The sequence below is a fragment of the Lissotriton helveticus genome, chromosome 7, assembly GCF_964261635.1.
Source record: "Lissotriton helveticus chromosome 7, aLisHel1.1, whole genome shotgun sequence".
In the NCBI taxonomy this organism is placed as follows: Eukaryota; Metazoa; Chordata; class Amphibia; order Caudata; family Salamandridae; genus Lissotriton; species Lissotriton helveticus.
Window position 1 is genome coordinate 49326019 of NC_136068.1, and position 27259 is coordinate 49353277.

Here is a 27259-nt window from a genome sequence, read left to right on the forward strand (position 1 = left end):
ACCACAATGTAATAACAGTGACTGAAACCTACAGATGCTGAAGCCAGGTTTAAACACAGGAACATGAAAGAACTGGAAAGTTGGTCATTCAACATACCAGAAAACAGGAAACCTTGTATAATAATACAGCACCTTGCCAAGAAGTGTGTGGATATGCAAACACAGTATCTGCCCCTGGAATGATCAGATAATGATGCCAACTTAAAAGACTCCCTATACATTCATGTTTTGGAATGCAGTGATGCTGCACTCATAACCACAAAAGACTCTACAAACCATTATTAAAAGAAATAGTGAACATTGAACTGGTATTGAAAGGTTACCTTTTTCACTGTAGACTTTACAGGGATGAAGCCAGAGGGCATTTTCACATCCACGACAGCCATATTTGAGGATGGACGTCTACCGATGTAACTGGAAGGAACATTGAAAGTGAGAGGGGTTTTACTGCAGAAGGGACATTGACAGCATAGCAGACAGATCAGGCAACTCATACAGTGGAAAAGAAGAGGTGCGTCTATTGCTGTGACAGCAAATAACCAAGAACAGTATTGGACAGAATCCCTTCAAAGTCACTGGCATTTACTGATCATGTTTTGTAAAAGATATTTGAAGGCCATCTTATCTTATCTTATTGTTTTGGTAAAGCGCTACAGCTGCCCCGGCAATGAGGCGTCCCGGCGCTGGAACCCGGATCAGATCCTAAGCGTGGAGAGTCCATGGATAGAGGAAGGATTACAGGCAAGGGAATAGAAAAGTTTTCACTGCTTTCCGGAAAGCTGATAAGTTGTCTATCGAGCGAATGTGATGTGGTAGTTCATTCCACATCTTGGCTCCCAGGAACCTAAAGGAGCGGCCGCCCATGCGACAGAGTTTTATGCGTGGGACGCATAGAAGGTTTTGGTTGGACGACCTTAGGTTCCGTGACGGCGCGTAGGGAGTAAGAAGGGGTTGAAGCAGAGGGGGGGTGTTGAGTTTGAGGATTTTGAAGGTCATGATGAGGGTCTTGAACTTGATTCTGGAGTCTACAGGGAGCCAGTGCAGTTTTCTGATGGTCGTTCTGGCTGAGCATCTGCGGGGGAGGCCGACCAGAGTTCTAGCCGCAGAGTTCTGCACGCGTTGGAGTCGTGCTAACTCACATTTGTTGGCACCAAGAAGGAGCACATTGGCATAGTCTAGGCGCGAGAGGATGGTGGCTTGGATGATGAGTTGGCGGGTCTTTGCGTCAAAGAAGCCTAGTATGTGGCTGAGGCTTCTCAGTAGGCCAATACAGGTGCCGGCAACTTTTTTGGTGTGGGCTCGAAAGTTGAGTGAGTCGTCCATCCAGACACCTAAGTTTTTCACTAGAGTCTTGGGGGGAGGGATGGTACCGAGGGAGGACGGCCACCGGTGCTCGTTCCAAAGGCTGGTGTTTTTGCCAAGGAGGAGCACCTCTGTTTTTCCGCCATTAAGTTGTAAACAGTTCGTTGTCATCCATTGGGCGACCGCAGAGAGTCCGTTTTTGAAATTAGAGGAAAAGTTGGAAGGACCATCTGAGAGAGCGATGGCCAGTTGTGTATCGTCAGCGTACGATACTAATGTCAAGCCCCATTCTTTGGCCACTGCCGCCAGAGGCTGAACATAAAGATTAAAAAGAGAGGGGCTTAACGCAGAGCCCTGCGGGACTCCCTGTTCAATAGGGTGGGGCTTAGATAGAAAGGGGGGGGCAGAAACTCGAAAAGACCTGTTCTCGAGGAAGGATCTAAGCCACTCCAAGGCATGACCGGTTACTCCAAAGGTCTCCAGACGTTTAAGAAGGATGACATGGGATACCGTGTCAAATGCCGCGCTGAGATCCAGAAGGATCAGCGCAGCACTTTGACCGGCATCTAAGATCGTACGGAGGTGCTCTGTGGTGGCTAAGAGAGCAGACTCAGTGCTATGGCCTGGTCTGAACCCATTTTGTGATGGGTCCAGAATGTTGTTTTTGACCATGTGCTGGGATAGAGTGCTGTTAACATGCGCTTCAGCGAGTTTGGATAGCCATGGGAGCAGGGAGATTGGACGAAAATTCTCCGGTTTAGATGGATCTAGGGTGGGTTTCTTGATGATAGGCGAAACCCACGCTTGCTTCCAGGCAGATGGTACACACGCTGAAGTGAAGGAGAGGTTCAGGATGGCGGTTAGCGCTGGTAGGAAGAAGTTGAGTGACTCCAGGAATTGAGCCGGGCGCATGGGGTCTGCGGGGGAGCCAGATTTGACTCTATTACATAGTCTGATGAGGATGTCTTTGGAGATTTCTGGGATGTAGGTCAAGGTCGAGTAGCTAGGAGAAACTGAAGGATTGCTGATGGTACTAGGGTCGTGTTGGGGGAAGGAGGTGTAAATTTTCCGTACCTTGTCAACGAAGAACCTGGCAAGTTCTTCACATTGTTGCTCGGAGGAAATAGTAGGGAGGGGTGTTTTGCTGCTCTGCAGTTCTTGTACCAGTTTGAAGATTTCTTTAGCGGGAGTGGGACTAGATTCGATTTTGTTGGCGTAGAAAGCGGTCCGTGCAGCACGGATGGCTTTGTGATAGGTTTTCTGTAACAGAAGGTATTTAGCTTTGTCTTCTTTGTTGTATTCCCTACGCCAGAGGCGTTCTGCCTTTTTGCACTCTTTCCGTAGATTTTTGAGTGTGTCGTTGTACCAGGGGTTGGATGGAGAGTTACGACCTTTTGTCCATTTTGCTGGGATAAGACTGTCTAGTCCACCCGTAATCCACTCGTGAAACGTGCTATAGTTGGCGTTGATGTCAGAGTTGTTGTCAAGGTAGAAATCCCCTAGGGTCTTGTGAAAGTCCTCTTGAGACAGTTTATGCCATGGTCTTTTTAGGCGGCTGGTCGATGCCGTCTTGAGCCTGCTTTTATTGACCGGAATGGTCATTTTAATAAGGGAGTGATCTGTCCATCCCATAGGAAGGGGTGGCTCTGAGGTGAGTTCTTCTAAATTTGAAAAAACTGGGTCTAGGATGTGGCCAGCTAGGTGAGTTGGAGTGGAGATGAGAGGGTTGAGTTGTAGTGCGGAGAGGTCTGCAAGGAGTGTTTTGATCGTAGGGTCATTAAGTAGATCAAAATGAAGATTAAGGTCTCCCAGAATGGTAAAATTGGGGCTTTTGGTTATTAGAGAAGTTGTTGACTCAAGGAGGGCCTCAATGAATTTTGAAGAGGGGCCAGGTGGGCGGTAGATGTAGAGACCCGACACGGTAAAGTTAGGGTTTATGGTGATTTTGAAGAGGGCGCTTTCGGAGTCTGACAAATCTTCCTTAACAAAAGAACAGGAGAGCGGTTTTTTGTAGATTATAGCGAGACCGCCTCCTCTTCTCCCTCTGTTGATGGCCGACATCAAATAGTCGTCTGGTAGCATAAGGTTGGGAATGGTGGAGGTGCCATCGCGAAGCCATGTTTCACAGAGGAAGAGGATATCTGGATTTTCATCCAGGATTAGGGTATTAACCTCAAGGTGATGTTTGGCTAATGATCTTACATTGATGTGAAGTATCGTAATGGAGGTGGTTTTGTCCGGACCTAAGAGCTGTCGAATGGCGTGGGGTTTAGTAGTGGAGAAATTGCAGGTTTGGCATTGTAGGCAGGTGAAGCCGAGCTTACCTGTAATGTTAGCGCAATTTCTTCCGGGGTTCCAGCTATAGAGTGTCTCACTGTCGTATGCAAGGGGCGGTGACGGAATAAGGCCAGGGGGTCTGGCGAGAGGCGATGACTTGGCGATGACGGGCGCAGACGGGCTTGCCTTTGGCGCGCCTTCGGCGCGCTGACGGCGCGCCCGCTGCGCCCGTCCGCTGCGCGTCCGGTGATTGCACATCTTTTAGGGGGGAGGAAAGGGGCGGTGGGCGTGGCCTAGGGTAGGCGTGGCCTCGTGTCCTCGCCGTCAATGGCGGCAGGCAAGTGATTCTGCCAAGTATTTGTTGCAGCGAGATGCGCTGTTTAGGGGGTTTCTATCGCTCGTTTCTGGAGGAGCCAGGCAAGTGAGTGAGGCTTTAAAAACAATTATTTCAACAAAAGGTGACACAGAAAATACAATATTTTAAAAAGGTGGACTCCCGGCTTTCCGCCTCAGGAGTGATCAAGTTCTGTTTCCGTGGCGCTGCGAGCGGTGTTTTATACTATGTTGGGCGGTGGGCGTGGCCTAGGGTAGGCGTGGCCTCGTGTCCTCGCCGTCAATGGCGGCAGGCAAGTGATTCTGCCAAGTATTTGTTGCAGCGAGATGCGCTGTTTAGGGGGTTTCTATCGCTCGTTTCATCAGACTTAAACCTCAGTTTTAGTTCATTAGATTTCACTGTAATATATTTCCTCTCTTTTCCAGTATTTTGTACAGTCATTAGATATCACAGAATATTGTAAGACTGAATATAATCACATTTGAATACACGTGGGGTAAGGAGTGAGGCTGACCGGGTGTCCAACATTGACGCCCTAACGTGCGGTGTCCCTCAGGGATCAGCCCTGTCCCCCCTCCTTTTCAACATCTACCTACAGCCTCTGGTGGTGGCTTTGGCCCGCATGGAGTGCCAAGTTTTCAATTAAGCTGATGACATGCACATTATCATCCGGATTCCCCTTGGCCTACGCATATATGCAAAACATACTTAGGTACACAGTCAATTGGGTGACAGCCCACTCACTCAAAATTAATCCTGACAAAACCCCGGTACTGGCCTGTACCACTGGAAACAACCCATGGATAGACCTTTTCTTGCCACGAGAGTTAGGTACCACTCTCACGCCAGAGCCGGTCATAAAAAATCTTGCCATAAAAAGAGATGCCAAGCTATCCATGTTGAACCAGGTATCTACCGAGGCAGGGACACGTGTGAGCTTACTGAGACAGCTGCGGGGACTTGCACCCCTTCTCTCAGTCACTGCTCTACGGATGGCCATGTCGGCAATGATTATGGCAAGGTTGGATTATGGCATCTCTCTGTATCTTGGCCTCCCTGAGAAGTTGTTACCAAAACTCCAAGTGGCCATGAACACCGCTGCTACACTAATCTTCAGGCTCCCAAGGAGTGCCCATACCACCCCCCTATTGCAGCAGCTACACTGGCTCCCGATCGAGAGCCAGGTTCAAAGGTCTCTGCATAGCCCACAAAGCCATCCATGGCAAGGCCCCAGCCTACATTAAGGAGCTCCTCACAAACTATGTGCCAGGGTGTACCCTTCGATCATCTAAAACTGACCTTTGAACCTGCCCCCACTTCAATACATCCTTCAAAGGGGGCAGATCTTTTTCCGTAATAATCCTGCAGCTCTGGACCAGGCTGCCGGAAAGCCTTCGTAGGGAACTCACCCTTCTTCGATTCATGAAAAAACTTTAGACGCTTCTTTTTACTGAAGCCTCGAGCCCAATCTAGGCCAAGTTCAGTGTATGTACATGCTGATGTGGTAAAGTTTAGGCTCTCTCTCATAGCGCTTAGAGACCTGTCGGTGAATATGCGCTCTATAAATCCCAGTCAACATTAACATTAACATACGCTCTGCTACGATGTGCTAGGGGTGTCTCTCACCTCCTTTGACGCTGCCATAGAGACGGGCAGAGGGGTTGCACTGTCTGCAAAGAGATACCAGTGGGGTGCCTCTCTCATTCTTTATCTATGACATGCTACCATAGAGAGGGACAGAGTGGCCACACTGTCTACAAAGAGATGCCAGAGGTGTGCCTCTCTCATTCTTTGTCTATGACATGCTACCATAGAGAGGGACATAGTAACCACACCGTCTACGAAGAGATGCCAGCGGTGTGCCTCTCTCATTCTTTGTCTATGACATGCTACCATAGAGAGGGACAGAGTGATCACACTGTCTGGAAAGGTGTGTCAGTGGGATGCTTCTCTCATTCTTTATCTATGATGTGCTACCATAGAGAGGACAGTGTGGCCACATTGTCTGCAAAGGTATTTCAGCGGGGTGCCTCTCTCATTCTTTGTCTATGAAGTGCTACCATAGAGAGGACAGAGTGGTCGCACTGTTTGCATAGAGATGCCAGGGGGGTGCCTCTCTCATTCTTTGTCTATAACATGCTACCATAGAGGGGGACAGATTGGACACGTACTCTGCTAGGATATTGCCGTAGAAGGTCAGACCTTAATTCTTCTGCACTCTTGGGGTTTTACTCCAGAAAAATACCATAGGTGCCATGTTCATGCTAGAACAATTCCAACAGAAGGTGAGTAACAACCCTCCTATATTAGAAGACTGGAATGTTGAGAGCTCCTTTAAAGATAATGGAGCAATGGCAGTCTATAAACACTGGTACAGGCCCACTGCTTCCAACATTACAATGTCCTGATCCACATCCTCCAACTCTCTCTGTTCCCTGTCCCTTCAGAATGTGTGGATTGGATAGGGGAAAAAAGAGGTCGCGGCTGTGGACCGGGGCACACATGAACCTTTTGATGTCCTCCTCCCGTGTCTCACAGTGCAATTAGAGCCTCGTAAGGAAGTAAGGAGAATTCTGCTTAGTGCTAGGGTCACACTGGCTCGGCTGATCAAGGAAAAACAGCTTGCTTGAGCTCAGAAAGAACCAGGGACTGACCTCCACCTCTTATCACAGCTGTTGCTGTGTTTGTTCAACAATTAACAGAAAAGGCCCTGTGCATCACTGTAATCGTTGAACGGTCACATCAGTATACTTATGACTAACTTTTGACTTATAACTTAACATAGTTGTCACATTTAAAACGGATCGGGAACAGACTGACATCAACAGCTAGAGCTATTGCATGCTCTGCACATCTGCATGGGGGAGGAGCTGTAGGCCGCACACTAATGGTTCTAATGAAGAACATGTGTCCAATTGGGTTATATGGAGCAACTGCTTTTAATAAACATAATGGAGGTCTTAAATACTATTTTTATTAAAATTGTTTGAAAGGCTTTTAAGTTGAGATCTTTGACCCCCCATTTTGATTAGACTAGAATTTGGTCTTAGTCAGCAGTTTTTTAAACCATATAATGTAGTCAATACATTTCTTGATTTTCAAAATGCACCACTCTCCAGTCTAAAAAGCCTCATTGTAAATGTACATGTATTTATATAGCGCAAATCACCAACACGGTATCTAAGCGCTTGCTTAGGGAACCCGTCCTGGTATTCCCCTGTGAGATACCCCGGCAGGGTATCCACAAGGTGAAAGCCAGGCATCCCGCTGCGAGGGGCCGTAGTGGAGATTAAGCAAGCTATTGCCCAGAGTCGCAGAGTGTGACCCTGTGAGTCGAGTAGGCACCAAAGTGAGAATTGTCGAGTCTGTGGAATTTTTGAGCCTGAGACCCGCCGAGGCGGGGAATCGAACCCTGGTCCACGGTCGATCTCAGCTTCTGCGTCTGCCGCCTCTAACCACCGAGCCACGCTTCTCCTCCAAAGAAGACGTTAAAATGCACCCAAGAGCAAGAGAGGTTGGCACTTAAACTGAGCTAGAGCTGTGTTAGCAAACCATCAACTGCATACAATAAAAACCTTACCCCAATTCCTAGGATGACTTGGAATCTGTTAATTAGAAGGAACATGAAAATTCTGTTGTATGAGAGTGACGTAGCTGCCATATATAACGATAAGATCTTTCATTACACACATAGCACATTCTCAAATAAAAGGGAATTTTATCTAGACTCTAACTTAAATCCATTGCCCCAAAAAGTTTTTTTTGCATTTTAGGCTCTTATACATCACAGTTTTGCATTTTGAGAATTCATGGATTAGGACTGGGAACAAAATAGACAATGTCGCTTTTGCACCCATCTTCTGAGACTATAGACCATATCCTTCATCAATTTCCTTCTGTACAGGAATTGACAAACAGGTATCTGAAACTACTCTTACGAGAAGCGGGCACAAATGTATTTCACTGGTATGGTAGCGCCTACAGGCCCCACAGAATAATGTACTCTGATCATGTTAAATTCTAAGATTTTTCTTATGAATTCTTAACTGATGAATGATTAAGATTAGACTTTATTAATATTAGTATCCATTTGGTTGCTTCTTGTTACTATTTATTGTATTGATTGTTCATTTAAATTATGCAATAAACATTTGCCTTCCTACCTAACATTTAAGGTGAGAGCTTTGAGACAAAGTCTTTGGTCTGTGGGAGTTTCTACCCCCTCTGTCTCTAGGGCGGCCTTTGCTTTTAATCAAGACATTCTGCCCTCAAGGGGTGAAATGTTAGAATAGCCTCAAAGCCTGCCATAGTGGGCTGCAACACCCCTTAAAGTCCTGCTATTGCCTTTAGTGGCCAATATATCAACCTCCTATGGCAGGCTATAGGTTGTAATAAACATGTGCTATTATGAAAATCTAACAGTAACATCTCCTCCTTCTGTCCCTACGGAGGTGAAAACGTAGCTCATATATTCTCTGAATGAAATGATAATGTCAGCTTTCATGATCCTCTTCTTTAATCTGTATTGCTGCTTTAAAGCTGTATGTGACATGCTCCAACATGGAGTTATGTGGAGTCACCGCCACTCAGTTGCTGAACCTGCATTAGACTCACTAGTCACGTCTTCATGCTTTAAAATGATTTCAGTACCACCTGTCAGTGCCTTAAACTGCAAGGACCCAGTGCCAGGTCCATAGACTGCAGAGTGCACTAAATGCCACCTGACAAGTCCATAGGCTGCAAAGGTTACTCAATACCACCTGCCAAGTACACAGGCTGCAAAGTGTACTCAATGCCACCTGACAAGTCCATAGGCTGCAAAGTGTACTTAATACCACCTGACAAGTCCATAGGCTGCAAAGTGTACTCAATACCACCTGACTGACAAGCCCATAGGCTGCAGAGTGCACTAAATGCCACCTGACAAGTCTATAGGCTGCAAAGGTTACTCAATACCACCTGCCAAGTACACAGGCTGCAAAGTGTACTCAATACCACCTGACAAGTCCATAGGCTGCAATGTGTACTTAATACCACCTGACAAGTCCATAGGCTGCAAAGTGTACTCAATACCACCTGACTGACAAGCCCATAGGCTGCAGAGTGCACTAAATGCCACCTGACAAGTCCATAGGCTGCAAAGGTTACTCAATACCACCTGCCAAGTACACAGGCTGCAAAGTGTACTCAATACCACCTGACAAGTCCATAGGCTGCAAAGTGTACTCAATACCACCTGACAAGTACATAGGCTGCAAAGTGTACTCAATACCACCTGACAAGTCCATAGGCTGCAAAGGTTACTCAATACCACCTGACAAGTACACAGGCTGCAAAGTGTACTCAATACCACCTGACAAGTCCATAGGCTACAAAGTGTACTTAATACCACCTGACAAGTCCATAGGCTGCAAAGTGTACTCAATACCACCTGACAAGTCCACAGGCTGCAAAGTGTACTCAATACCACCTTACAAGTCCATAGGCTGCAGAGTGTACTCAATACCACCTGACAAGTCCATAGGCTGCAGAGTGTACTCAATACCACCTGACAAGTCCACAGGCTGCAAAGAGCACTCAATACCACCTGCCAGGTCCATAGGCTGCAAAGAGCACTCAATACCACCTGAAAGGTCCCAGGCTTCAAAAAACACTTAATACCACCTGAAAGGTCCCAGGGTTCAAAGAGCACTCAATACCACCTGAGAGGTCCCAGGCTGCAAAGAGCACTCAATACCACCTGAGAGGTCCCAGGCTGCAAAGAGCACTCAATACCACCTGAGAGGTCCCAGGCTGCAAAGAGCACTCAATACCACCTGAGAGGTCCCAGGCCACAAAGAGCACTCAATACCACCTGAGAGGTCCCAGGCTGCAAAGAGAACTCAATACCACCTGAGAGGTCCCAGGCTGCAAAGAGCACTCAATACCACGTGAGAGATCCCAGGCTGCAAAGAGCACTCAATACCACCTGAAAGGTCCAAGGCTTCAAAGAGCACTCAATACCACCTGAAAGGTCCCATGCTTCAAAGAGCACTCAATACCACCTGACAGGTCCAGAGGCTGAAAAGAGCACTCAATACCACCTGAGATGTCCCAGGCTGCAAAGAGCACTCAAGACCACCTGATAGGTCCCAGGCTGCAAAAAGCACTCAATACCACCTGAGAGGTCCCAGGCTGCAAAGAGCACTCAATACCACCTGAGAGGTCCCAGACTGCAAAGAGCACTCAATACCACGTGAGAGATCCCAGGCTGCAAAGAGCACTCAACACCGCCTGACAGGTCCAGAGGCTGCAAAGAGCACTCAATACTACCTGAAAAGTCCCAGGCTTCAAACAGCACTCAATACCACCTGAAAGGTCCCAGGCTTCAAAGAGCACTCAATACCACCTGAAAGGTCCCAGGCTTCAAAGAGCACTCAATACCACCTGACAGGTCCAGAGGCTGCAACGAGCACTCAATACCACCTGAAATTTCCCAGGCAGCAAAGAGCACTCAATACCACCTGAAAGGTCCCAGGCTTCAAAGAGCACTCAATACCACCTGAGAGGTCCCAGGCTTTAAAGAGCACTCAATACCACCTGATAAGTCCACAGGCTGCAAAGTGCCTAAATAACATCTATCAGGTACTCAAACTGCACAGTGAACTCATCACCATCTTTTAGGCCTTTAAATTGCAAAAGTACCACTTGTTAACTTCTCATATTGCTAAGTTAACTCAATACTGTCTATTAGGTCTGCAGAGCAGACTCAGTTCCACCAGTAGAGTATTCAAAAGCTGCAAAGAGGACTTAATACCACCAGTCAAATCCCCACACTGTAACCTGGACCTAGTACCACCTGTCAGGTAGTCAATCTGCAAAGTTGACTCAAATCCTGAAGCACAACAGCACACTGTGTTTTGTTAGGAATCTGAGACGAGCCTGAGGAAACTACCCCTGACCTTGAGATAGCATTGCTATCCTTCGGAACAAGGATATTCCTATGAATGTTCTTAATCATGAAAAAATTGTAACCTACCCTAAGACAAGACCAACCCAAACATACCTGACGTTCACGTGGACTTCAAAGCTCTTCTCAGACTTCTGGTTACAGATATCGGGTACAGTCCAGACATGCAGATCAAATGGAGCATCTCCTGTTGGACGTGGAACATTGTAACGGAGGGTGGACTGCAAGACAATTACAGAAAGGTGCTATGTTTGTTTGTCTACTTTGTGTCCATTCATCTGCAGCTTTATGCAAGTCATTCCTTTGGTGAGCTTCTCCTGTCTCTGGAATCTGTCATCTGGGCATGTGCCTATTTCTGACTGCCTAACTCATTGAGAACTAAAATAATGTCTCTTGTCCCTCCTTTCACTAAATCATTCCCTGTTTCCCAGGGGACTGGAATGCCACAGTAAAGCATAACTTGACAAGTGCAAACTTATTAAACAGGCCAGCTTCATGTATTAAAAGAGCAAAATATAAAGAGCGGATTCACTGTCCTTGCTAGTCTGCACCAATATCCTTCTTCTAGCTTCTCCTATTACTGAACTTTTTAAATATCTATCCTCGCACAACACTTATATCCTCATCCTTCTAAATTATCCTTCTTTATCCCACTCCTTTTCACTTCAACTCTGGTTACCTCTTCCATATGCTATCACCATCTCTACAAATACCCCATCACCCGTCTCTATCCTCATGCCGGTCTCCCCCAAACATTTTTCTTCTTCCCTGCTCCTTCCTGACGTGCGACTCATTAAATCCCTCTTTCGCTTCAGGCAGCAGCACTTAGACATGAACCTCAAAAAGGGCATGAATAGACACTGCTAGAAGCAAATCAGTTGGTTTTGGTGAAACCCACTCCATCTTTTTGGCAATAGTTGAGAGCATTGGACACAGAACTGTTTTCCACAGAATGGCTACTTGTCTAACACTGTGTAGGTGGTGTTGATGGTAAGAACTAATGTATGCATTAAAACCAACCCTATCAAAGTGTCAAGATTGTAGCAATGAGCCTTGTTGTACCAGGACTTTTACCCATGGTGCCCATGCTTGGTTTTGCTTTCTTACTTTATGCACATGGGCAATGACTCACCTGAGTGTAGACACAGCCATTTCCCTTCACCTCCACATTATAGTCTCCGGGCACATGAGAAAGCTTTGCACGCTGGAGTAGGAGCCGATTATCATCATCTACGTGGAACTGGCTCTCGACTTTGGTTTCACAGCTCACTGTCACCAAACTTTCTCCATTCTTCACATAGGTGGCAGCACCATAAGTCGCGAGCGCATGGAGAGCCACTACAGTGTCCTGAAGTGAACAGAGAGTGCGGGAAGAAAGCAGTGATGAATAAAAAAATTTAATGGTACATCCCAAAGAAGAGAAGGCTATAAGGGTTTGGGAGTCCGTAGTAAAGTCAGAGCACTACACTTGAGATGTACAACAACACATGCTCCATAGCAACAATGGTTAAGATCTGTGCATCTCTTATTAGGATCACAGACACACATTTCAACAATAGACCCCACATGCAACCATTTTATTTATGGATAATGTGCGACCATCATGGCTGCTGGTACTGCAAAGAGCTGGTGGAAAGAAATTTTGGAGAACAGCGATGGAAGCACTATGACAGGAGAGAGAAAAGAGGATCTATTGGTAAACAATCTAAGCAGACATTGGTCATTAGACCAGGAAGGAGAGAGAGCAATAATATCTGACCAGTATAGATTTCAGGGGAAATGGAAAAGAAGATTGGAGAGAAAAGAGAATCCATGGAAAGGATGAATAAAGGAGGAAATCCACATAGAGGTACTCTCTACTCTAACCACGTAGAGATACCTTACTAACGACAAACTTGACAGAGTTACCAACCTGCCATTTTCAGCACTAGACTTTGGGTTTCACAACATGTATTTGGGGTTCTAGGAGCACCCAATATTCAGTAGCACAGCGGGCTGTAGACAGTTAATGTTTATATATTTATACTGGATGCGTAGATCACAGAAATCCAAGGGTACACAAGAGCAGTAAGAGTACAGTCGGTACGGAACAGCCTCCTTATAGGCAATGGATAGTTACAAGTACCAGGTCTAATCCACTTTGAGTTTCTAGATAGATTCTTAGCTAATGTGAAATGTATTCCGGCCTCAATAAAAAGGCCATTATATTACTGTTCTAGATAGGGAAAAGGCGAATGCTGTTCGTGTTCCACCCAGGGGCAGAACTTTCACCTCCATGGTGACAGGGAGTTACTCTGATTCACTTCTATCTATTCTAGTGATAAGGGATTGTACCTTATGTTGGGAGTGCTCTAGCTTCTGGGGTGTCTCTCGCATAAAGAAATAAGCAGCATTTATAACCCTATGGTAATAGCCAAAGAAGATTTCCAAACAATTGTTCAACTGCACCGATGGATACGGCAAGATAGGACATCCATTTTGCTTTGTCCTCCCCACTTTTATCTGGTTAGTTTTGATGGTTTAAGACTCTGTGCTCAATGACAATGTTAGATAGTGTTACATCGCCTATGCTTTCCCCCTCTGATATGTACTGTGCACTGGTTCAACATTATTGGTTTATTTAACTTACAAGGTAGACCATGGTAGATAATGCAGCAATGCACCAGTGCTGGGGAAGGTAAATGTCATATGTGGCCTGCTTGGTGTATTGATACCACCCAATTCAATTCAAAACAAGCTTTATTCGGTTAGTATACAACCATAAAAGCATTCTAAAATAGATCAAATTTTAAAAACATTAAAACATTTATCAAAAATCATCACAATGGGATATAAATAATTTATCACGGTGAGAAATAATGAAAATGCATGTAAGGTTCAATTGCAAGCTAGGTTATCATTATACATAAAGTGCTAAGTGCATTTTGGGGAGATGACCATATTTATCTTTGAAGCCAAGAAAGAAGAAAAATTTTGCCTGGGAATTTAAAACACTAATTATGCTGAAAAAAATTATAATTTCCGTAGACTAAAATCATTTCATTCCCCTGCCCGATTCAATTACTAAATTCCATATCGTCTCCGAATACCCAGTTCTACTTTAATGAAACTCATTGTTGCAGAACAAACAGTAGAATTTTCCAAAATACTACCCACATTATACTGTGGCAGCAGGAAGGCTGGAGTAATGTCAACATGGAGCTCTTGGAATGGCTGGGCATCTGGGAGGGGGAAAGGAAAGTTGGCATCACAAATTGTAGCTTTCAGAGTTCTCGCTTTTTAAATGGAGATACCAAATGGGGATGTGAAGAAATGAAACCACTGGAGGTTAGAAACATTCCAGAATTTCTGCCTGTGATCCTGGCAGGAGGCAAAACCAGATCCAACATTGACAGGAGGGAGGAAACCTCATCTCCATGAGGGTGTGTCAAGAAGAATGGACAAAGCTTCTGCTGCCAGAAGAGGGCCAGGAATATCTAGGATAAGGAATTTTGGGAAGTGCTGAAAAAAGGAAGCAGTAGTTTTTACAAGAAAGTCATTAGGATTGGGTGTAGATAATTCTCCAATCACTGTATAATGCACAGGATAAGACTGGCACCTCACTACCACCTGCCCAAGCATTCCTGGAACTGGAAAAAATATGTGAAGGAAAGAATACAGATTAACTATGGAAAGAAAGAACCAGCAATGATTCCTGATTCCTACTGGCACACAAGGATGGGAACCACTTTCCAAGGTGTAAGCGGTCAGCCTCCCATTGCTACTACAGGGACTCAAAAGGCAGACCTAGTTCCTGATTCCCAGCGGGAACAATTGATCATGGTAATCTGGAAACTGAGGGAACTACCTGGTGCGAGGCCTGCACTTAGAAGCCTACTCTGATGTCCCTGGGGCTGTAGGAGTTACTGGGAGAATATGTTCCACCAGTAAGAAGAATCTGGAACATTTTTACTACTTCAGAGAATTGAGATAAGTTGCCCGGGGATGGAATACCCTGGCATGCATTATTTCCAGGTTTGTCCTGCTTATCGCTTTTTATTCTGAAGATGAATACTTCAGTGGAATCTTGCAGTGAAGTCATTTCGGCTTGTGGAGACGTGGTCAGCTACAACTTGCAACTTGCAATTTTACCATATTGGATACATTGAAGAGCCAGAAAAACGCTTAAATTTAAAGGTAAAAACCAATGACTTGAGCAAGATGGAAAACGTTATTCGGCGACGAAGTTGCCTTGATGGCTTCAAAATCCTACTTTGCCCAGCTTGGAGCTTTTGGAGCCAAACTGAAGGCTTCAGAAGAAGGCCGTTAACAATGTTTCTGCCTTTAAGGGACCCTTGCCAACTTCAGCTTTCTGTAATGACCTGGCAAACTTAAAAAAAAACCAAATCTTTTTAAAACCCAAGGTAAAATATTTGACCAGGGAAACCTGCTTGGTTTACATGATCTCTGCTCCATCCAAATCAGCTTGAAATTGCTCCTCGATCCCAGTAACTCAGAACTGTGTTTTTTAATTTACGCTTTGAGTTGTTTGGTAGTTTTACTTAAAACTTGTAAAAATACATATCTTCCATTTATGACTTTAATTGTTTTGATAACTTTTTTCTTATTAAAATTGTCTTTATTTTTCTATATTGGTTTGATAATTGATATATGTTGCGAATGGACAGTAATGTTGTTTGGTATTGCTTGCACTGAACACGAATGTCTCTGCATAAATGCCTAGGTCTTGAGTGGTAACTATTAGGGCTTTATCATGGATTATCTTCTATTCTATAACCCAATCAGACTGTGTTTATCATTTGCCCAATTTTTGATATCTTATAACATATGAAGGTATGAGTCAAACTTATATATCTGCTCTTTGGATGATTTTTTCATGAGTATCATTTGTGGTCCCGAATGTCACTATACGTCAGGACTGACCTCTGCAGTATTTACACCTATAGATCTTAAATGGAATTACAGAATCATACAGCAAGGCACACCCAAACCATAATAAAGAGCGCAATGCAGAACGCCGGGAACCCGGATATCAAGCTTAAAATCTCAGGATTGCAGTATCATGTCTTTCAAATGGTATTTTCCCATCTTAGTTATAGCCCTTAGTGGTCCCTGTGAGATCCAGCAATGCTTTCAGTTTAATTTAAATACTACCTGCACCTCTTCCTCCCTGGTCTCAGCACAGCATTATGTAAGGAGTCAAGGACAAGACCACATCCCCTATGGATTTTGAATGGTTAAATCCAGACAGTGGAGATTAGATTGGTTTGGCTCTGTTCACCTTCTTTACTCAGAACCTTACAGCCTACTTTACCTTGCAAGGAACAAGAAGCTGTTCTAATGATAACAAAACTACAAAGCTACGAAAGGAGCAGAACAAATACTGGGCCCAGAGGCAAGAGAGCAGTTCCTGTGAAAAAGAAGATAACCTTATGGGGTATCCCATTCATTAGTGTTGAAAGTCAGGAAGTTTACTCTCTCCAAAGTGAAAGGTAGTGCAAATCCTTATAAGCCAAGCTACTCGATACACACTCACATACACCATGTTTGCACACATGGACACACACCCAATCACATCTGAGCACATAGCAAAACACACAATTCCACAAGTACACACTCATGTGCACCCTACCTGCGTTGAGGTGAAACCACCAGTTGGGTTCTGCTGCTTCGTGAGCCACTGCACAATCTTTGCAGACTTAGTGAGATCCTCCTGAGAAATGGGATGCTTGACAAGGCGAGCCAACAGCACGTAGGATGTCATCTCAACCTCAGCAGAAGGCGCCCGTGGACGGAAGCGAAAATAGGGAACCGGCTCCTCTTCTTTGGTCTCTTGAGTGCGGTGCCAGTGGACAGATCCATCTTAAGAAGTTAAAAGAGAGATGTCAATCAGAAGGTGTCTTTACACTGCTGAGATGTCTTCAAAGGGGAGAAGGGTGAGATCTACAGCATGATAAATAGAAGTACACATGTGGTCTCTGAGCTATTTTATTTAAAGACTACAAGCATGTAGTGGCTACGTAGTTGTACATCCGTGTCATGCTTTGAAGGGAACCCCAATCAGTTTCCAATAATTAAAGGTGAATAAGTCTGCACTTCCCCTTTATAAACCAAAGGGGGATTCCACCAGACACAGATAGAAGCCCACAAATAATGAGAAATTAAGGGGTCGATTCCGATTCGGGAAAAACCGCTCCGAATAGCCGTACGGAGCGTTTTTCCCATACGAATCGTACCCTGCAACGTTCCCCTACGTACGCCGAAGTACGATTCGTACCAGGAGCTGGACTCTGTACGAATCGTACAGACACCGTACGAATCAAACCCCCGTACGAATCTCCCCCAGAACCCGCTGTACGCGACATCCGTACAGTTCGCGGCTGGTTTCTCCGACCCAGCAAGTACGATTCGTGTGTGGGTACGCACCGTACAACGCTTTTTTTACGGAAGCCAAAAACATCCGGAGAAGCAGAGTTCGTCTCGAAACAGATACGGAATGCCCCCCCCGGGTACGGTGCGTACACCCCATGATCGCGGGGTACGGTGCGTATACCCCATGATCGCAGGGGTACACACCGTACCCCATGTTCGCTGGGTGTACGGTGTTTACACCCTGCGATCGCGGGGTACGGTGCGTACACCCCATGATCGTAGGGATACGCACCGTACCCCTGCAATCATGGGGTGTACGGACCTTATGATGTGTATGTGATTGTGTGCTTTTCCGTATGAATCGGTCTTACCTGACGTGGACCGTACGAATCTTTCCTCATACCCTGGTCCGGATCGTACTCGTCGGGTTGTACGGCATGTTTACGATTCGTACGGAGAGGGCTCCGGATACAAATCGTACGGATGTTTTTTTCCAGGATCGGAATCGACCCCTAAATGTGCTTTCTTCAGTCATATTTAAAATGTGCCTACATTTTGTACATTAACAGTATGTGTCAGCTGTTCATGAATAGGTAAATCTGTTTAATTCACTTCCATTCAAACTCAGTTTCCAAAATTAGACTTACATACACAGAGGAAAGCAACAAAAAAGGAAAGAGAAACTCGTGAATGAGCAACAACGTCTGTATAAGACTTCACAAATGAACTAGGTTAGTCAACACAAAGAAACAGGAACAGAAAGAAGTGACCAAGAAATACGAAGGTGAACCAAGTGGAAGATGGCAAAATAGAGAAATTGATGCAGTCCATAGAGCATTCAGAAAGAATGGGAATACAAGCAAAAGAGGGAGAAAGACCAAGATACAAGAAGAAGAATCAGAGGTAACTCCAGCTTACAAAGAAAACAAAAACATAGAGTAAAAGGTAAAAAATCAATAATGAGAACACTCTGACAGGAGATTGGCAAGAGAGCTAGGAGTCAGAGGAGACATGGCAATAAAGCCATGAAACAGAGCAAGAACCAAAACAAAGAAACAAGAGTTTTGGAAGTTATTTAAGTAACTATTATGTGCTGGTGTTTGATTCCAGGTGCTATTACCAAGTCAAGGGTATGGGTCATAGCCTGGCAGTGTTGCTGGGGAATCGGGGGGCATATTATCAACAAGTAGTGATATTTATCGATAAATAGACTTAGCAATGATTTTTTTTTATCTCTATCGCTGGATATGTTAGCGGAGAAAACATGCTATTAGCAACGTTTTTCTCCATTGTGCTAAAATATCTAGCGATAGGAGCGAAATGCGTGAATATCGCTGAGAATACAGAGATATTCACCCATTAGCGACAAAATGCTCTTAGCCATGTTATCCACCTCCCATTGTATAACATGGCTAAGAACTGGTCTGGGCAGGTGTTAGTATTTGGAGATATTCGCGGTTAGCATGAATATTTCCAACGCTACGCCTGCCTTGCAAATAGGCGATAGCGACGTTAGCGACTGCTTTCAGTCGCTAACTGGTTGGGTACGCCCACTTTGCATGTCATTAGCGATAAACATCGCTGACATGCAAAGCGGGCCCTCAAACCGCTCGCTATCGCCTGAAAGCTGTCGCTAACATCAGTTAGCGACAGCTTGCTAATAGGGCGATAGAATAAAAAAACAAACAGCCGCAAAATCGGCGATAATTGCCTATCGCCCCCCTTGGTACTATGCCCCCGAGTTATCCCTCTGCAGAATTATATGAAAAGGGGAAAAACATGCATTAATTAGTATTACTAGCCTAGTTTCTGCATGTGTTTTTCTGCATGCTTGGACATTTTCAAGACACATATCCCATTGCTTTTTGCATGGAATTTGTGGCCAGATTTAACACAGATTGTTCGATTCTCATTTCAGCAGAAAAACTGACTTTACGGCTGCAATGTAAATACCAACCACATCAGAATAAAGTTAGTAGGTTGGCAGGAGTACCAATAAATAGATAAATTGAAAGGAGGTGTGAGCCATGAAGGAAGCAAGCCAAAAACCTCAAAATATAGGTGTTAGCAACTGGTTAAATGTAGTTTACGTGAGGATAAGATTCTTAAAGACTCACTACCCCCTTACCCTCCACAATGGCTTCCTTATCCAGGGACTCCAGCAGCTCTTTGCGTTTGTCGTCCTTGCCAGCCAGGCCAAAAGCGTACGCCATGAGTGCCTTGGTGTAGACATCATTTGATTCCTTGTAGGCCGTTTCAAGGCAGAACAAGGCGTTGCGGACTACAGGATGCTGCAGAGAGGTATTGAAATGCAAGAATGAGGTTTAGACACATCCACAAGGTTTAAATGCATGGACTTTGCTTCAAAATACCACGGTCATAATACAATCAAAGTAAGGGAAATTAGCAAAGGGAAGGTGAGGCTGAGGATGTTCCTAGGTTGGTAGGACAGAAGTGGACTAAGAAAAGCAGAAACACAGCAAGTTATATTCTTCAAAGGGCTTTGGACAGTCTTCTCTTGGAGACATCTTGGAATGATGCTCGCAAGCTCACCCAAATAGAAAGCAACAGATGTGCTGGGGGCCATCTATACAGTTCAAAGAAAAATAGGCTTTAGAAGGGGACCAGGAGACATTCTTCAACAAGGAGAGCAGAGGCTCACTGTCCACTCCACCACCACAGAGGACTATAATATTTCTGGAGAAAAGAGGACATTCTTTCCATATTGTGGGAACAAAATGTCTCTTTTTAATGTTTTCTTTTAGCTCCATAGGAGAGCATTTAATCTCTAAGACAATCAACCCACATCTATCAGTCTTGCATGAGTCCTAAAGACCTCAACAACACTAGCATGCTTAAAGGTCTCAATTTAATCTCTAGTATATAACTGTGCCACAATTGAGGAAATGTATCTTTACCTTTCGCATACGTAATCTAATATTTTTATCATCTTGTAACATAAATGTGAATATTGTGATTCAAACAAGCTCTGTACATACTGTTGAAGGGAGCGGGTACTCCAGCAGGGCGATAGTGACGTAGGCTGCAAGCGCGGTATCATCATTCACACCTCCCTGTGGATAAGACAATGTAAAGTAAGATTAAGCTAAAAACAGGAATCAAAACTCAGTTTAATCATTTCTGGCCGTCTGAATCCAATCAGAAATTCAGACAGACCAACAGAAACATTTAACAAAACACTAACAAATTGCCAATGGATTACAATGGATATTGGGAATACATCCTACTCATTCAGTCCACTAGGGGAAAATATTGTTTCTTCGTGAATTGCAGAATCGGATAAGGGGTGAACTTCCAAGTTGTTATTTACATTTTTGTTGTTTAAAAACAATTATGTCAAAAAATAGAGTCCCCTTTGGACCAATTACAAGCAGTCAAACAAACTTACATTTATCACCATACTAATCGATACATTCATACAAATTTGAGCAACACTAAAGATGATGCAAAAATAGTCAGAAATCATAAAAAAGTACACAATTTATTATACTAAAGAATTTTTTTCACATTAAAGTAAAACGTCTGTATACATTCCAGGACAGCAGGGTAGACCCAGCCTGCACATGCAGCTAACAGACAATCTGTTGACTTCACACTCTGAAGTAACTCAGTTACTTCAACAGTAGATGCTGTTGAATTCCAGGGGTGCCGGTGTCATCTTTACCTTAGACTTACGTCAAAGACAGTAAGAGGCGACTGTGGAAGCACATTTGAAATATCAGTATGCATAACAATAATGCCTGATAGCGTTTAAAATATAGTATCGATTATATGTAGTTTCCATTTTAGTTTTCCTTATTTAACTTAGCATCTTTGTGAGATGGTGGTTTGTACATGTTTTTCACTAACATGAGAAAATGCCTAATCGATGTTTGGAATTAGCTTTACTGGCAGAAGTGGAGGAATTGGACATAGATGCTGACAACAGTGATCATAATGCAATGATACTTTTGGATCTGTCCATGGCGTTTGATATCATGGACCACCAGCTCCTTTTCAGCCAATGTCTTGCTGTTGGTATCCAGGATAATATTCATAGCTGCTTCGTATCATTCCTTTTGGCAGATCTCAACAGGTTTCTTTAGCATTTTATGTGGAATACCCCAAGGCTTGGGCTTATCCGCATACCATTTTAAACATTTATCAGAGACCTCTGGTTTCACTGGTTTGTTATTTCAGCATCAAAATGTTTACCTAGACCAAGAATTCTCAATTTCTGCTGAGACTTATTGCTACTCACATCTGGAGATGCTCATTTGATTTATGCCACCTTTGTTTACTATTCCCCTGGTCCGCTTCCTCTTGAGTGTAATGGCTGAGGGGGGACACAGAACCACAAACTTGAGTTGTTGTGGGGGGAGCTGAGGACTAGCTGAGGACCAGCGCTTCCTCTCTACGCTAATCCCGCTGCTCTCTCCAGCCTGCCTGCACTCCTGACGCTTCCCCTGACAGCCGCCTGGACATCGCGGCTCGGAGGAACGGGAACTACATCCCCCAGCGGCCCCATCGCTACAGGAAGTCACGCACGCCCTGTCCCGCCCCCGGAGGTGCTCTTAGGACAGCGAGAGCCCCGGGGGAGCGGGGGACACAGAACCACGAACTTGGGTTGTTGCGGGGGGAGCTAAGGACCAGCGCTTCCTCTCTACGCTAATCCTGCTGCTCTCTCCAGCCTGCCTGCACTCCTGACGCTTCCCCTGACAGCCGCCTGGACATCGCGGCTCGGAGGAATGGGGACTACATCCCCCAGCGGCCCCATCGCCACAGGAAGTCGCGCACGCCCTGTCCCGCCCCCGGAGGTGCTCTTAGGACAGCGAGAGCCCCCGCATCGCGGGGCGCACTTGGGCGTTGCCGGGCTGAGCCTGGGCAGAGGGCGGGCCGTCTGTGGCCGTCCGGGAACAGCTGGGGACGGGACGGGCCACCCCCCTACGATCCAAACATGGGTAAGCGCAAACAACTCTGTAATGGGGACCAAGGTAATAAGAAAATAAAGATCCCTCGAAAAGCAGACACTATTATATCATATTTGACATCAGCCGTGGGAGTGATCACAAAAGAAATTGCAAATGCAGAAAAGGAACTGGGATTAACAATATAGGTAAATGAAGAGGCTGGTCATCTTGAGGAGGGGGTCACACAAGAGTCCATAGGCATACAACTTGAATCCCAGCCAGGCCCAAGTCATGCATCCCCGATAACAGCGGTCCCAATTGAAGGTAGTCATGGACTTTTGCCAACCCAGGAAAATGCACAGACCATATCAACCCAACCGGGTAAGGGGGCAGGCAAACAAAGAAATGCAATAGGAAGACCAAGCACACTGATAAAATATCGGAGGATCTGGAGGATGATCTGGTCAACAGACTTAGCACTAAAATCGAAGGGCTCATTAATTTGCATTTAGAGCCGGCATTGACTAGCATCGCTAAGGATATCATCAATGTTTTAAACACGTGTGTAGCAGGACTGTTAAAGAGATGCAATGCTTTGGATAGTTTTGTCCAAGAGTACCGTGGGCATTTGGACAAGACACCACTACCACAGACTTTGCACCAAGGGAATTTAGGGCAAAATGTGAACAGAACTAACGGTACTCCAACTACACACCACAAAATAGCACATGTACCCGTTGTTAATACTGCCCGAGTTGTGCCGGCCCCTGAGGCGGATGTTAGGTCTTCTCTTTCTGGGGGTAGAAATGTTGTAATGCATCACAGGCTTATCCTGGTTGGCCCACAGCACCGTGGTAAGGACCCTGCCGAGTTGCCATGCCAGATCAAACTACATCTCCCGCCCCAAGCCGCTCCCTTAGTGGCTGTGTTAACAGGGGTTCCACCGCTCAAGAAAAATGGGATGGAAAGCAATCAAGAGCTAATGGAAAGAACTAAAACCTGGTGTAATAATTATTCCAGTGGGGACGTAGATATAGCTGCCAGTATAAATATGGTCAGAAGAGTAGGTTGTGTTGGCCCACAAAGAAAATCACTTAAAGGGGACTGTGTGGTGATTAATTTCAAAACCCGACATATGGCTGACCGCCTTTTTTGGGATGGTTCAGAGCTACCAAACTCGGGCATCAGGCCCCTTCCCCTTGGCTATCTTTACCCACCCCCTCAAAATAGGGCATGGCTCCCTGTTGTCCCAGTGGTTAAAGCACAGGTTCTCCATATAAACGCAAATAGTTGTTTACAGTCCGCGTTAGAAGGTGGAACCCACTCAGGGATGTAAATACAAATATCGAGACTCCAAATGTAATTGGGTGTACACTGGGAAATCATTTCTCCCCAATCTCAGGAATGGATGAGAACGACTGACTAAGTATCATCCAGGGACAGGCACCCATAGGGGGACCCCAGCTCTATCCTGCAGAATTATGAGCTGGAATATAGCTGGTTTAAAGGCCAAAATGGGAGATGAAATCTGGGAGGGGTTCTTAAAAACTTTTGATGTAATATCCCTTCAAGAAACTTGGGATCCCCTAAACTGTTTTTCCTTAGATGGTTACTGCCAGTTTAGTATTCCAGCAAAATGGAGCATTGCGGGGAGAGCGAAGGGAGGGCTGATTAGTTTGTTCTCCCTAGAGTTAAAAGGCTCGCTCTTGCAACTTGATGCAGGATGTCAAAATTGTTTAGCAGTGGAACTTTCACTCTCCGACACAAGTTCTTTTTATAAATTTCTATAATTCCATGGAATCTGGTAACAATCTTGATTTGTTAGAACAATTCTTATTAACTTATAGTTTGAAGTCAAATTCCTTTGAGATCTTACTGATGGGGGACTTTAATATCCACCCCTGTGATAACTTCTGTGTGAATAAGGCGTTTGAGGGCCCACCGTTCTCTTCACCGTCTCATTTTGAACATACTAAGCAGGGTGAGGATCTGGAACTTTTTTTAGCAAACTGGAACCTCTATGAGTCGGGATGTGGGGAGGATGAAAATAGGATCCCGACGTTCAAGGGTAAAGACAAAGGTACAACCATTGATTATATGTTTTTAACATCATTTATGTTATCTCATGTCATAAGATATCTAATAGAGGTTTCCACTTACAGTGACCATAACCCTGTGATAATTGAATTGTTACCGGGTGATCCCTTATCCTTTAGGCCCACATCTCGAAAGGTTGTGAGGGAGGTGCTCCCAAAGGATCAAGGGAGAAGATTAAAATGGGCTAAAGTAGTCCCGGAGACCCTTTTACCTGAAATTTTATCTAAAGTAGAGGTGGAGGTCAATACCTGTCTGGATGCTGAGCTACAAGGCCCTGATATCATAAATGCATTTAACAACATCTGTGTACAAATAAACCAAAGATTACTTGTTAAAGGGAAACAGAAACCGCAGTCTGGTAAAAGATGGTTTGACAAAAGCTGCTCACAGTCACACTCTGCCCTCCTTAAGGCTTTGAAGGCTACCCCCAGGGACATGGGGCTTATAGCAAACCGGAGACCTGCATATAAACAAGCACAAATTGCAAGAAAGCGGGAGTTGCGGGACGAAGCTTGGACAAAACATTTGACACCCGAAACTCTGAAAGACAGTGGGAAATTTTTGGCAACAGCTAATCAGCCACTGTTCACAAATGATGACAACTCCCCTCTTGATTGTAACATCATGGACGAGGTTTGGATAGCCCATTTTGAAAACATATATAGGCTTCCTGTTGATGGACAAAGATCTGAACCAAATTTGCCCGAAAATGTTTTGTCCCCGCTAACTTTTGAGGTTTGTGAAGTGGAAAGGGCAATAGGGGAGATGTCAAAGAACAAGGCCCCTGGACCTGATGGGGTCCCTGCTGATTTGTTTAGAGCTGCCCCAAACTTTTGGTCCAAAATTTTAACCAATGTTTTTAACTCGGTAGGGCCAAATAGTTTTCCAGCCACGTGGGCCACATCGATCATTATTCCGGTTTTTAAAAAAAGGTGCTAGACAGGATCCCTCTTGTTATAGACCTATTTCTTTAATCGATTCATCAGTTAAGGTGTTGGGCCGCGTGGTCCTGCACAGACTGAGTGAGTGGCTTGAAGAGAGAGGGGTGCTGTCAAATGCACAATATCGTTTTAGATCAAAACGGAGTAATATTGATCAGTGCTTAAACCTTCATCTTTTAGCCAGTAAGTACACAGTAGCTAAGGAGGGGACATTATATATGAGGTTTATGGACCTCTCCTCTGCTTTTGACCTCGTAAACAGGTCGAAGCTTTGGCACACACTTTTAAATATGGGAATTGATTTACCCGTAGTACATTTTTTAGCAGACTTGTACTCTGGCCTTTCAGCCTCAATTAGAGTTAATACTGAGGGGCGATGCACGTGACACCTTAGGTCAGAAAGGGGGGTCAGACAGGGGTGTATTCTTGCTCCCCTGTTGTTTACATTATATATAAACGCCCTAGAGTCACAACTGGGGGAGGTTTCTTTGGACACCCCACGTATAGGGGAACTGGTTATACCAGTTCTTCTTTACGCGGACGATGCCGTCCTCCTGGCCCACACCGGGGTAGGCCTGCAAAAGCTGTTAGATTCCTTTGGAAGTTTCATGGAGAACCTGGACCTAAAGATAAATGCAAAAAAATCCCAGGTTATGATCACAGGGAGGGTAAATCGCAAAAATAAAATTAAAACCTTTTTTTGTAGTGGGGAAGCGTTCTGCAGGGTCCCTACATTTCCCTATCTGGGAGTCGTCTTTGACGAAAAGGGAAGTTGGCGCCCACAAACAAAAAGTCGTAGTACGGCATTCGCAAGGACCGTCTCAGCACTACTGGGGTTCACAAAAAAGCTTGGGGCCAGACCAGTTGAAGCTCTTTTAAAAGAAAATAAAGCCAAATGTCTGGCGGTTGCCATGTATGGCTGTCAGATTTGGGGCTATACCCCTCATGTTAAAATGCAATTAATAGAGAATAAATTCCTGAGGAACAAGTTACTTACCTTCGGTAACGATATATCTGTAAGAAACAGTAGTTAGTATTAGATTCCTTACCTTAGAATATCCCCAGGCGTCAGTCTGGATCCGGAAACTTTTGCGTAGCAGTACCCCTGCGCGTCGGTAGGCGTCGTCTGCAGGCGTCTCCTGCGGCTCCGCGTCCGTCGTCGGCGTCGTGCGCCGTGATGACGTCGCTGGAGTATATAGACGCCGCCTCCGCGCGCTGATGTCAGTTCTTTGTACATAGCTTTTCCGCGCCAGAACACGCAGAGCCATGCAAGAACCAACACTGGTGCCATTTGAAACTAGGGCCCTGAAAGGGATGTCCTTAACCCTAGGTATCAGTTCGCAGAACGGGGAGGATGGGCGGGGCGGTAAGGAATCTAATACTAACTACTGTTTCTTACAGATATATCGTTACCGAAGGTAAGTAACTTGTTCATCTGAAAGAAACAGGTTAGTATTAGATTCCTTACCTTAGAATAGATACCCCAGCAATACCAACCCCGGTGGTGGGTCTGCGAACCGATACAATCCTACACCAGAAAGTCCTGGAGGACCGAACGGCCAAAGAAGCCATCCCTCCGGACTTGACTGTCCAGGCAGTAGTGCCTCGCAAAGGTGTGCAGCGAGGCCCACGTAGCCGCCTGGCAAATGTCCTGCAAAGGGACTCCCCGGCCCAGGGCAGTAGTAGCCGCCGTGGCCCGAGTGGAATGGGCCCTCAGCCCAACAGGAGGCTCCTTCCGAGCCAAAGAGTAGCACGCTTTGATGCACAGAACGACCCACCGAGAGATGGTCCGTTTATGTACCGCCCGTCCCTTCTTCGCACCCACGTAGCCAACAAACAGTTGGTCATCCACCCGGAACTGGCGTGTGCGATCCATGTAAAATGAAAGCGCACGTTTTGGGTCCAGACGATGGAGCCGCTCTTCATCCTTTGAAGGATGCGGAGGCGGGAAGAAGGAGGGTAAGGTGATGGACTGCCCGATGTGAAAAGCAGAAACTACTTTGGGCAGGAAAGAAGGTCTAGTTCTCAGAACCACCTTGTCTGGATGAATGGACAGGAAAGGAGGTTTGACAGAAAG

The 27259-nt window shown here is 45.2% G+C and overlaps 1 protein-coding gene across 1 annotated transcript in view; it reads right to left on the minus strand.

Annotated features, from left to right (window-relative positions):
* The window catches only part of LOC144767998 (alpha-2-macroglobulin-like), a 237548-nt gene that overhangs the window by 26725 nt on the left and 183564 nt on the right, over positions 1–27259 (minus strand). Inside the window, exons 27-32 of the mRNA XM_078651389.1 lie at positions 20234–20308; positions 19363–19525; positions 16495–16724; positions 11995–12210; positions 10959–11083; positions 324–414 (exon numbers count right to left, since the gene is read on the minus strand). Coding sequence (XP_078507515.1) covers positions 324–414; positions 10959–11083; positions 11995–12210; positions 16495–16724; positions 19363–19525; positions 20234–20308 — 900 coding nt within the window. The remainder of the gene's footprint in view (positions 1–323; positions 415–10958; positions 11084–11994; positions 12211–16494; positions 16725–19362; positions 19526–20233; positions 20309–27259) is intronic.